Consider the following 13,638-nt stretch of genomic DNA (forward strand, 5'->3'; position numbering starts at 1 on the left):
AACAAAAAACCCCTCTAAATAGCAAATACCAAAGATCATGAACTGATCTTTCCAGATGACCCAAGTACTTGTAGCCAAGAGCAGGAAGACTGTGCGAGTTGTAATGTCTCTTGGAGCAGAGAGTATCGCATTGTGAATGAGAAACTACGCTTAGAAGCAAGACTGTGGTCTTTTCAAGAACTATTATACCATCTCCGTGTAACAATATGGGTAATCAGAGGTGACAGGCTTCCTAAGACACTGGGTTTGTGGAGAACAGGTGTCCTTTTACTGTAAAGCTGCTTAAGATCAAGAAAACCAAGCCATTACTTATCTGCAAAATCAGAGCTACTGTCAAACCAATCTCACCTTGGCCCTTGTTGGCTTAAACGAGCTACTATCCAGAGCAATACAAGGAACAGCCAGTTCAAGTCCATGTGAAAGTGGTGGATGAAATTGAAATAGCACTCTCTGGCATTAGTTACTGGTACTTCCTATTCACATGTTGCTTGTCTCTGTGCAAAGGGATAGTGAAGTCTTCAAGGAGGTTGTTATTAATATTTAATTCAAATGAAAAGAGTGCTAGGTGCTTTTCAGATAAGTGTAAGTACAAAATCCTGGGCTTTTTCCTAAGGTAATCTAAGAAGTGTGCAAGCAGGCAAGTGAAGGGGATAACTGTCTTAGAACCTGTGTGAGCTGACACAGGCAGGACGCAGGAACAACCACAAAACCATGGATGAAAGGCAGAGGACAAATTTGCTCTCGGTATCGTGCAGATCAGTGAATCTCCGAAGCAACACCCGGGCAGAGGCACACAAGCAGGGGATGCAGGCACCACGTAGCGAGAGAGAGTCCTTGTTAGTGAGAGTGTGAGAGCTCAGACTTGCTGTTCTTGTCTGTACTTCAGGGGTTCAAGCAGGTGTAGTTTTCCATTGTGCTTTGACCTTCTTCAACAGCAGGGCAGGAATCTCAAGCATGTTAGATAAGGTGTCTTTGAGTCCATCACAGACTTAGGCTATCTAAGTGCAGGTGTTCTCCTTGCGAGCATATAAGACTGAACAACGACTAGTGTGATATATGTGTTGTCCAGCACCCCAGGGCCAATTCACTCCTCACCAAGCTTCCGTTACTTTCCCACAGAATCATAGAATGGTTTGGGTTGGAAGGGACCTTAGAGCTCATCTCGTTCCACCCCCCTGCCCTGGGCAGGGCCACCTCCCCCCAGCCCAGGTTGCTCCCAGCCCCGGCCAACCTGGCCTTGAACACCTCCAGGGATGGGGCAGCCACAGCTTCTCGGGGCACCCTGCGCCAGGGGCTCACCGCCCTCACAGTCAAGAATTTCTTCCTAATATCTAATCTAAATCTCCCCTTTTTTGGTTTAAAACCTATGTTGGATGTGGGTCTGTTTCCATTATTTCTTTTACTTCTGGTACATATGGGTTGGGATCTCATGGAAGTGCTTTTCAAACAGAAAACTGCCCGAGGTCTCTACGTTTTCATGTAATTCAGGGGCCTGTCTAGATATCTAGGCAGGAAAGAAAGGTCAACATTGAAATATTTTAACGGAGGAGCCTCCGTTATGCATTTTGAAATCTTTATTTGCTGTGGAAAAAGAGAACTAAGAAGTTTTCCATGCACTGAGAATGTACAAAATACTCTTTGCAAAAGGGTCACCGTATGTGCAATCTGTGCCAGGAACTGTTCATGCCAGGCTTCCCGTGGAAGCCTCTCTAGTGCTGGGAATTAAATGGCTGTCTTGCTAGCAAACAAGAACTCTGTCCCAGCATGATTACGGAGCTTTTGTGATCTGAGGTATTGTTGGTACCAGAGAGCGCTTCATTTGTGGTGAGATGTTTCAAACACAGAATCCACACAAACACGGACTTCTTCTTGCCATGCAACTGTAACTACTAATATGGTTCAGGCTCGAGGTAGGTATTTAAATGTGGCTTCTTAGTGAGCACATACTTATGAGATTAGGCAGTAAGATAACCTACATTCCTATAGTCGTAGTCAAGCTGAACTGAGATTTCTTTTGCTAAAAAGCTATCTTCCTTCCATTTAGAATAAAGACAGTGCAGATGATGATCAGTATTTAATTTGAATTTGAGAATGTCTTTTGCACATTTTTTCAGCGGTGGTGTGATATCCTGGATACCTATCTTAAATCTTACTCAGAGATAATACATTAAGATATCATAGCTTCATTATAAATGCCAAATATTTTTAGCTCTTCGATTTAACTGCAGTTCTGTTAACTGATGCTCTGTTGTCCGTGGTTTGTGGTGTTAATGGATATAAGCACTGTAGACAATGCTTGGTCTTCTGTTCCCTGTTTAAGCTATGTGGTCCCTGAAATAAGGGTATATTGAAAAATTAATTTCTTCTTAATTTTCTGACTTTGTTGTGCTAGGTTACATTTCCAAAGTTTTTCCTAGCAAACTAACTCTAGCTATGTAACGCAACTGTCTGCAGAGCACAGATATTATAGTACTGTAGAATTTTTTTTTAAAGGCTTTCACAATGTTGCAAACTCAATGATTTCTTACCAGCTAGTTTATCGACTTTTTTTATTACCTTCTAAATTCCATAGTATATAATTGTAAGGTTCTTCACTACTTCATATTTTTGGAATGAGATGATGTTGCAGTTAGGCTTTGAAAGCATATTGTGATGCCAAGTCCATCAAAGTTTCTTGCAATTATTAAAATAAAAGTGCTTTCCTTGTTTGTCTGTATTCATTCTATTTTCTATCTGTAGAATATTTTATTTTCTGATCTTGTTTGAGAGCCTGCTTGCTATCTGTGTACACCTGAAAAACAGAGATGGTAATTTCTAGCAGTGAATTTAGTAAAGCTGTTGTAGGCAGAGGAGATTCTTACCTGCATTTAGTTCATTGTCTCTAATGGGGTTATTTGTAGTAGTGTTTTTTTTTGTGTTTGTGTTTTTGGTTTTTTCATTTTTTTTTTTTTTAAATAAAACCCAAACAGCTACGGAGTTTGAATTTATTTCCTTTCCCTCCTGTGTATCTACATCCAGATCTTGAATACCTGATGCACGCACGGCAACAGCTACTAACCACAGCGAAGCGTTGGGATGCTACTTCTAAGACTATTGTAGAATTTGAGCCTAATGAAACTACTGAATTGGAGAAGAGCCTTCTTACCAGATACCAAATCCCTCTATCTGCTGACCAGCTATTTACACAATCTGTGCTGGACAAATCATTGACCAAGACCAACTATCAGTCACGGCTTCATGACCTCCTTTATATTGAGGAAATAGCACAGTATAAGGAAGTTAGCAAGTAAGTGATACCTTTATAAAAATACTTTTTAGAGTCTATTTCTTACAGTCCTATTAAAATGAGGTTGGCAACTTTTCTCGTTAAACCTACATGATTATTTAACATACTAAGTCTCCCTGGTTCTTGGAAATGAAGTTGAATCTGAGTCTGGAAATAGTGGCTTTTGATAAAGGTCACTAGCACTTAACAAATGGAATTTACTGATACTCATTTAAAACAAACTGCACGTATCAGGCTATGTTCACGATTGGAGGCACCGAACAGCTATTGTACAATGTTTTGTTATTGTCTGGATAATTATTTTTGTCTATAGTTCTTTGGCTCTCTATACAAAAAGATACTAATAATAGGAGTAATATTTTTTGTTCCTTGGTGAAAGGAGGTTATAGCAAATAATATGTGAAATCTTTGTATAAAAGGCCTCGAGGGAGCGTAAAATAATTTTTTTCTTTTTTAAAGAAAAAGGTTGAATTGCGGGTGGGTCAAACTCTGCTCTTACAGTGATGTGGCAGCTGACTTTATTATATTTATTTTCTAAATAGTCTGAAAACCAGCTTCTGAATAAAAGTTCCTAATAAAAGGCGTATAGGCATTTTTTTTGTTTGTTTTGTTCTGTTATATCTTCAGGTCTTATGTACATATTACCCAACTGGAGTAGCTGCATGGGCATATGCAGAGTTAGGAAGAAGGATGTGCAACTTCCCATGTGTAGACTCCCACAGGACCGTTTTTTGCTGTAGTCTGATATTTGTGGTTAAGAATTTTGCCTGCACTCCTGTGGTATGAAAGAGTTTTAAAGCATTGCACTACTCAGAATGGAAAGTCAAAAAGGATTAACTTCCCTTTAACCTAATTTGGTAGCAAATTTAGTTCTGTCAATTACTGAAGTTCCAAACCAGAAATGTCTTTTGAAGATGAACCACTCCTGGAGCTACAGAGGTTCAGCCGAATCACCCCTCTGGAATTTAGGAAGAAAATACTATGAGTAGTTGTATTTCTGATGCTTTTAAAGCGGAAAAATGGTTCCCTTTCTTTTTTGTGTCTCACATGAAGGGCAGTACATTTGAACGATTTTCTTCATCTCTTTCATTGCTGCTGTGCTCTGCTCTTGAGCTGGAATCAAACATACGGAGGAATCATGCTTGAACACTGTTTTCAGCATAGAGGAATATTCTTCATGATATGTATTTATCATTGGCTTGACTTTTCTAAGGTGTTTTTTTCTAAGGGCTTAAAGTAAACAATATTTTTACTGGGTGAATTTTCACAATGAGAATGACCCTCTCATGCCCCGTAGGAAAGCAAGCAGTAGCATGCCTGTGGAAACGAAAGTAAGTGAATTCTGTGTGTAATGCCTCCCCTTTGGACAATTTGGTGCAGCAATAAGTTACTGCTCTTCTTTTTCTAGCTAGAAGATTGATAAAAGTATGTTTTAATAATGTTCTTGAAATCGTCTGTTTTGCTAGTGTTGATGACAGAAGTAGTCTTTTGATCTTGTAGCTGACCCACTTTATTGCAACAAGGCTCAAACTAGCACACTTTCCTGATCCTCTGCGGCTGAGATCACACACTTGGTATTCTCTAGTGAAGTGTCGGGGTTGCAAGCCTAGAAACGGGCCCAGAAATACAAATGCAAGTGGGTTGGAATACCTCTGAAGTGGTGCTGTGAGTGAAAATGTTGATGAGCTGCTACTCTCTAATGGGTTTGTGTACGTACGTTGTAAAACTAGTAGCGTTGTCAACATGGTCTCTTTTGACAAGACCGGAATAACACGAGTGTCTGCAGTTCAGATTGGAGTCAATTGTTGGATTTTAAGAACTGACTTCTCACTTTCTAGGAAAACACAGTTTCAGACTTTACGTGGATCACCTGAGTGGAACTACTGAAAAATATTGTATGAAGGTTCAGTGGCTTTAAAAAGTCTTGGACTCATTTATGAGGCAGTTTCTGGATAGCCTCAGAGAGGTTTTACTTTTAAATCATGTTTATTCTAATATTTCAAGAGGCATTTCTAAAAGTTACTCCACATGGGTATATCTCAAAATAGAATAATAAAGGTTAGAGTAAAGGACCCGCTGCTGTCTAATTTCCAAATGCAAACATGCTCTGTAAGAAAAGGCTAAACGGTGTTCTGATCTGGAGACTAGTTTGGTTTTAGAAAGTTTTGCTCCCCATGCGTCTGTTGATGGTTTTAAAACTCTTCCTTTCTCTCTTGCACATTCAAAAGAAAAACGACATACAATTGTTGGAGTGGCTAGAACTTACTGCGTATTTTCTTGTACGAACATTAAATTGTGTGTGAGGTGACATAGAGCTCCTTCCGTGCAGTAGACTGTCTGCTGCCAGAATTACTGAGCAGGTTTATCCTCAAGGCTGGGAAAACTTACAGTACTGGCTTTGACGGAAAATAAATTTGCTGCTGTCATTACTATGTCTTCCGTTTATCAATACATAGGTAGGTGTCGCACTGCACACCCTGGCTGAGCTCTGCGTGTATAAATGTAAGAGGAAGTGTGCTGGATGTACTTGTAAGAAAGTGTTATATGGGGCTTTATTCAGAATGGGTTTATTTGCCTTTTGGGAATTTGTTGTTTGCTTTGGTACTGGAGTGATTAATGGTTTATGAAGTCTTTCTTTAATTTCTGTGTTTTGAAATATGAACAATGGGCTTTTTTTTTTTAGTTATTTTCATTAATACTGCAATTAGGCTGGGATTTTGCAGAGCTTAGGAGGAAACGCAAGTTTTTGTTTGTTTGATTTGTATAAGGCTGACCGAAAACCTTATTTTGTATAAATCTGCAAAGCAAGGGTGAGGAACGGATGAAAGAATCAACCTTTGGTATTTTTTTTTTTTTTTTAAAGCTAATCCTTCGAGGATTTTGTAGTTTAACAGTTTGCCAGAAGGTGTCAGTTTACTCAATAGAAATTGCTTCATAATCTCTAAACTTCAGATTCCCTTTACCACAGCGGATTCGGTTTAGTCGTTTATAAAGACACTAACTTGTGCCTTGTCTCAGAATGGCAGGGATACTGTTTTCCAGCATGTTTTTACAAATCCAGGTTTGAGAATGAGCTGCTGCATATTCAGTAGCATAGGGATTCAACTTCAGGAAAGGTTTAACAAAATAAATTTGCAATAGCAAGTCATTGTATCTTAGTAATAATGCTGAGCCCTTTGTTACTGCGTTAAATGTTTTATATAGTATTTTAACAATCATCTGAATGAGATAGGAGCAGTTTGAGATGTTGCTAACTTGCTGACAGCTCCTTTGGAACAGTGCAGAACTTGTATAGAAGAAAGCTTGGGTTTGGTTTTGCTTTGGTGGTTTTATTTTTAGCACATGTGGAAATTGGAAGAATTACATGTAATTCTAGCACCCTCCCTGAAGTACATGTTTTTGAGTGATTGCTTTAACTATAGAATATATATATGGAATATATATATATATATGGAATTCCATATATATATATGGAATATATATATTCCAGCATATTGTGCTGGAATCTTTGTGGTTACTGATGAACCAAACCACTCCGTGTTCAGGAAGAAGACATCTCTTGCTTTTTGAGAGCGGAGTATGAAATTTGGATGTGACTTAATGCCCGTATTATGTGAAGAGGCAACTGTTACCACAAGGGGGCAAACCTGCAATTTGTGTGCAAGACTCATGATTTGCCAGATAGGAAAAAAATGTATTTGATTGGTTTGGTGGATGATTAATTACCAAGCGAGCTAAAATGTTGGATTTTATTGCTACGGGCTTATGATTATTGACACTACAGGACTTAAACAATAAACTACCAGTTTATTGGGTTAAAATAGAAGGTATAAAAAGAACAGATCAAATAAAAACAATATGAGTATGAAAAGTATTATAAGAAAATGAGTTTTTTTTTCCAAGGGATTTTATTTCATTTGTGAAAACCTTTGGGTTTTACTTTTTTCTGTAATTTGTTGCAAACTCAGCAAGCGTTGCCGATGAGAAGAGAACTGAATATTGTTAGCATGACAGACTTTTTTTTTTCCCCCTTTTGTTCTTTTTAAAACCAGGTTAAAGCAATCTGTTTAAAAATACCCCCAGCACTCTAGGAGGAGATTAAGTATTGGTGAGAGGTCAATGAAATGTGCTAATGAGTCACTTTAATGTGTTATGCATGTGACTTCTAGAAAATGGTAACTACAAAGAACGAATTTGTTACGTCTCTGATTACAGGAGGAACTTGCTGCTAATAGGAATTCTGTGGATAAATGGCTTATATGGCTGAGCCTGTGATGCCGATCCCTCATTTCAAATAAAATTATCTCATTTTAATGCCTACATTCTGTGTTGTTTTTTTTTTTTTTTTTTTTTTTTTCTGAGGCATTTTAATCAATTCCTCTGAATTATAGGTCTAATACCATTTACCTTTTAAGATGTAGATTACCATCTTTGCTGCGCAGCCTGGAAGAGATGCGTGAAATAAATAGGAATCTTACTCTGTTCTTTGCCTGCATGTCTCTCCTTGAATACCTAGTGTAAGCTTACAAATTATTTAAATAGAAGTATTTACTGCCTTGGGACATGCGCAGCAACTCTAATTCATCCTAAAATTATTTTGGTCTCAAAATCTAGTATTTGATTCTTTTTTGTGAGGTTTCTTTTTTTTCAAGCTTCATAGATGTGGATTCTTTTGAATGTATTTTTTTATAGACTATAATCAAAAGGAAAATGTGTAAACATGCAACAGCTACATACTTACAAAGGTCTATACTTGTTTATGTTTAAAAGTTACTCAGAATCTTCAGTCTGAGTACACGAAATTTCTGAATCTGAGAGCGTTTTTCTGCACTGACTCGATGCTTTCTCACTTAGGTTCAACATAAAAGTGCAATTGCAGATTGTAGCAAGCTTCATGCTCACTGGTGTTTCTGGAGGTGCAAAGTATGCCCAAAATGGACAACTTTTTGGCCGCTTTAAGCTCACTGAAACGCTTTCGGAAGACACTTTGGCTGGACGGCTGGTGATGACCAAAGTCAATGCTGTTTATTTATTGCCTGTCACTAAAGAGAAGTCAGCACAGACCCAAGGAACCAAAGAGAAGGTTTATGAAGCAGCTATTGAGGAGAAAACAAAGGATTATATCTTCTTGAGGGTATCCAGGGAATGCTGCGAAGAACTTAATCTTCGGGCAGATTGTGAAATGCAGGTAAGTCTGAGTGGAAGTGGTTTTGGAATGGGAATGGTTTGCATTGTGTCTGTTTTGTCTCCACCCAAAATAATTGCTTGAAGACATGAAAAGCAATTTTGTTCTTGATCATCAAACACAGAAAGCAGAGCACAGATGAGAATTTCAGATAGGTGAAGCCTTTTTATACGTAAATATACATGTGTAATGTGTGTATGTTGGGTGTATAGATGAGTCTTATTTGGAAGAGAAACTATTTTAGAAGGGCTATAGAGTAAAAGCACATTTTAATGAATATAATTTCTGGTAAAATTCTTCTGAGGTGATTAGGCATTGCTTGCAGATTTTTGCCTGTATATCTCATGGTTTTGAGAGTGTGATTTGTAAGTTGTCTTGGACATTATTTTTGCATCTCTGGTTTAAATACAAAGCCCCGTCTATGGACGTGTAAAGGAAAGCTTTGTCTTTTTTTTATATTCCTGCAGGTAGGTGTTTGTGGGTAGTTCATAGGCTTTCTTCCACCAGACCTACCCACCCTCTCCCCTCTCTTTCTTAAATCACTGAGTATATTGCGTACTCCTGCTGCCTGGACTTTTCGCCAGTTTAGTCTCTCTGATGTGGCTTCCATCATCCTGTCCATCATAGCTAGTCTCACCAGAGACCTCGGGAATCTTTTCTTAATGAAGTCAAAAGAGGGAGTTTTCTATTCCTAATTTTCTTTTTCTCAAAAAAACCCAACCAAAACTCTGCTGCTCTTTACATAGGCAGCTAGAATTCGGTCTTTGATAACTTGCATCTTGGATTCCTTATTTTGTATCTTCTCACTCTTTTTGTTTGTGTCATTGTGGCTTCCACTGTTTGTTCCTAGCCCTGAGGTGAGATTAATTTTTCATAAGGTCTGTTGAGGTTATGAATGGGCCTTGTGCTGATTTCTGCGCCCATGTCAGAACAAAAGGAATATTGTCCTTCAGTGGAAAAGTCTTCAACTTACAGTGTTTCCTTGATGAAGATGGTGAGGGCTGGTAGATGAAGGCATGAGGAAGGTGAATAAATACTTTTACTATATATATCCCGTGTTTCAGAATGATAGTATTTGCCTCCATGACTCTCACTCTCCTGACACTTATCCAGGACAGATGTTTGTCTGTCTTGGAGGTATTCAGCCACAAAATGAGGAGTTACAACACTTTTGCTGGAGAAAATTGTGTTGGCAGTAAGATCAGGCTTTTGTTTACTTTGCAGTTAACATGAAATGGGTGAGGGTACATTTAAAAAAAATAATTGGGTAGTTTGCAAACAAGATAGTGCATTAGATGTAAAAGCACGTAAGGGAGGACGAAGCTGTAGTTAGGATGAATGCTTAAACTCTTCACCCATCCCCAGTGTGTGTCTGCTATACCTCAAATTAAGGTCACTGGAATTGCTTGAAATGAGTGCATTTTCACCAAACTGTTATCTCCTCCCATTCATTTTGTTTTGGGGAAACATATGCAAGAATCCTAATGTCTTAATTTAACATGGATAATTGGTCTGGGAAGACTTATGTTGTTCTGGGCTCTTGGCTTTGTGTTTGTTTTCTTAAAACAATAATTAAACTTACTAATTGATTCTATCGGAAACTCCACTGGAATGCCAAATGAGCTGGGGCTTCAGTAACTGGCTTATTTTTCTTCGAGTGTTGTATAAAACTTTGCCTGAGGCAGCGAATCTATTCTGCATTAAAAATTGGGTCCTAAAGTTATTTGTAAAATCACATAGTACTTCATACATATATCCGTGAACTGGTGGTCAAATCCTTAAAGTATTACCTATATTTTAATGGATCCTAATTGTGGGGAAATCTTTTCTGGTTAAGTATTGCCTGAAAATTTGGAAAGGGATCCTCAGGTTAGAGCTGAGGATATTCTAATTTGTATGTATAGTGCTTTTATTAAAGGTGCTGGAAATTTGGCTGTTGACTTCAGTGGAGTTAATATTCCCTATGTGATTCTTAAACATTGACAGAATTGCTTTTACTTCTGTAGGTTTTGGGTAATTTAGGTGGTTTGCTTCCTTTCCTCTTCTAATAATTCATCTCGGAAACTTAGAATCATAGAATTGTCTAGGTTGGAAGGGACCTTTAAGATCATCAAGTCCAACCATCAACCTAACACTGCCAGAACCACCGAACTTCCTGATCACTTGTTTGCCCGTTGTCCTGCCTTAACTGTAATAAATGCACAATTCTGCTCTTACCAAGTGCACCATTCGTGACAGTGGGATGGGGTGAACTGGTGCTTTAAACCCCCTTGGCTCCTGCTCTTTTTGGTGACCAAACTAACATGCGACTGTTTTATTTTTGGAGTGGTTACTCCGTTGTGTCCTCTTCTGTGAAACTGGCAAGGGATTAACTTCCCTTCCCACTGTTTTCTTATTGTGGAATATGTATTAAAGCAGGTTACGTGCCTCTCCTTCACAGATGGCCTCATTCCGTACTCTGCAACAGCAAATATAACTATTTGTTTCAATCCAAACTGGATTAAAACCAAAACAAATCGCAAGCTGTTAAAGAAAGTGGTGAGTGCAGGTAGATAAGAAGAGGACTCCCAGAAGGGGCTATTACAGCGTCGCTCAGATGAGCATCACAGTTTTTCTGCACTTAAATTGTCATTGTTATGTTGGGTTGTCTTTTGTTAGCCTTGGATCTGTCTGAGGAAAGATATTGTTCCTGTATAGATCAAACGGTGAGATTGGGACCAATGCCATTTGCGTGGAATTCTTTTTCCAAACATCTGCGGAACATTGTTGGGCGGACGAATGGGCGCTGGGTAGAGTTGGGTAGGACGGAGCTTTGGAAAGAAGCTTGAGGTCCCCCCTTGGGCGGGATGAGCTGGTGCTGTCGTTCTTGACAAGCACTAAACCGCACTGCTTTTGCTTTTGAAGACCCGGGTATTTACTAAGGTAGAGGATAGGCATAAATTACCCGGTAGGACAGTGGGGGGAAAATGTTCATGTGTCCTACTTAAAGTTTTCCTAGCGGTTACAATCACTTTAGTGAACTCCATGCTTAATGTTGTACAGATTTGTAACTGCCCTTTTCTTCAGAGTCAGGGTTATACATCTTGCTGTAAAACGTGATAGTCAAGATAAAAATGTAATGTCTTTAGATCTGTCAGAGACTGAAAGGTAATGGCTACATTCTGCACCAGTGCAAGCAAACGTTGTTTGTTTACAGCAAAGCTAGTGTTGATTTTACATGTTTCATAATAGTATGAGCAGTGTAATAGTTATACTAGAAGGGAAATGCCAAGAGCTGTGTTTTGCAAATCCTTTTGAAGGAGGGGATCCTCAAGTAGTAAACACTGCTGGTGCACAAGAGGGTTTGTGCAGGTGCGACCCCTGTGGTAGGGAGTGACGTTGTGGGCAAAGGGATGTCAGGTCCAACGAGTAGCTATATCGAGAAGGCTAAATTATTCCTCTGTAAGAGGAATTCTCCATAGGAGAAGGTTCATGAGAGAAGTTTATACGGCTTTGAATGAGGCATGTTGTGTTTAGAGAAGCGATTGTCTGCTTTTCCAGCTCTTCCCCCCCCCAAGTTTGCCATCTTATTTTGATAACCACAGGTATCTTTAACACAACAAATTGGTTTTTGTTTGTAATGTATAAGGAAAACTTATTTTAGTTGGCAAGGACTTTTAAAAGTCTTTATGTAAGTTGTCAGAAAAGATAATTACAAAAATATATTCTAGTATTGCTTTGTGTTTGTTGAACTTTCTGGTTGGTAGCAATAATAATCATGAGATTAAAGTGTGATTAAGTAATAACGGACTGATTAAGAGAGAATCAGTGAGTGCTAGAGGAGAAAATTAATAGATCTGAGACCAGATCTTCACTTTGGGCTTGGGGGGGGGGTACATTTAGAATGACTGTGTCACCTCCGTGGTGTTTCTCTCAGACGGCACAGGGTACTTGTCTGCAGCTTCGCCCCATCATCTCAGCAGCCTGATGGTGCTGACGTACCAGCTTCAGCTCGTCTTTACTCTCTTCCTGTTTTTCTCATCTGGTACAGTAGTACAGAACCAGCTTCTGTAAGGTGGCTGCGAAAGCTATCTGTAAAGATGACCGTAGAAATGTTAAATATTAGCGGTATGCTTTCCAGGTAAATGAGGAGTGCTTTTCCAGACAGGTTGCAGTAATTTGGCTGGCTGTTTGGCATTGTGCTCACAGCTCGTTGTAAATCTCAGAAAGGTACTTATTTACTCGTATTTAATCACAAAATGCTCATTAGAGTTCCGCATAGGAATTACATAAGCATTTAACGATAGATAGCAATGCTTTGAAAAAACCCTAAAAATGTATGGCAGTCACTTGAAGTCCTTCAGCAGCTTTGGGTGTTTTATATTCGTGCAAATCCGTGTCAAATTTTGCGTAAGGGCTTCTGTGTTGTTAACACTTAGTCCTTTGGCGCAGTGCTCTGATCAGATTAATTTGTTCTTGGAGAGATTAATAATTGCAAATTTAAATACGTGGAAATAATAACCTGAGTGAACTGGTTTTATGACTTGCTTCCTCAGGAACTGCTTTTATCCAGCGTTCAAATGTATGGAATGTATTTTTTTCTTTGCTCTTTTAGTATATGTATATATAAACTAATTTCACTACCCATTTTTCAGTTCTGAATTTAATTAGGGACGTTAATGTGCTCTGCGTGTTTTTTCTGGCTTTGTACCTGGATTTTGTTGGCATTATCTTTCATTTACTAGTATTAAAACATATGTAACTGAGAAAACAAACAAACAAAAAATCAATGGACTGATAAGCAACTAATTGTTAGAAATTAACTTTTGGAGAGTTCTAATAATTGAACATAAATGATAAGTTATATTACTGCAGAATGACTAGAAATGAATAATTTTTGGGTTTTGTCTCTGCTGGTCACACATCTGATTTATATTATCTGTTGATCTGTAAAAATATCTCACCTGTTACTGTTTCAAGGTTGTTCTTACAATAAGGGATGGAAGTTTATATGTTTAAAAACAATATTTTAGGACAATAATATTTTCTGTGAGTATTTTTTTTGTATTAAAAAAATAATTCCAAGAATGTTTCCCCTTTATCTGGAAGTACAGTGGAATCTAACCTTAAAAGTCAAACAACAGAATTACATCAGAGCAAATGCTGTGTTTATCTTTGCTTCAAAAAA

At 38.4% G+C, this 13,638-nt stretch overlaps 1 protein-coding gene across 1 annotated transcript in view; it reads left to right on the plus strand.

Moving 5' to 3' along the window:
• Positions 1–13,638, plus strand: part of HELZ (helicase with zinc finger) — a 72,056-nt gene that overhangs the window by 14,797 nt on the left and 43,621 nt on the right. Inside the window, exons 10-11 of the mRNA XM_082492220.1 lie at positions 3,019–3,286; positions 8,141–8,474. Of these exons, the coding sequence (XP_082348346.1) occupies positions 3,019–3,286; positions 8,141–8,474 (602 nt within the window). The remainder of the gene's footprint in view (positions 1–3,018; positions 3,287–8,140; positions 8,475–13,638) is intronic.

This window comes from Vanellus vanellus, assembly GCF_965231255.1.
Source record: "Vanellus vanellus genome assembly, chromosome: 17".
NCBI lineage: Eukaryota > Metazoa > Chordata > Aves > Charadriiformes > Charadriidae > Vanellus > Vanellus vanellus.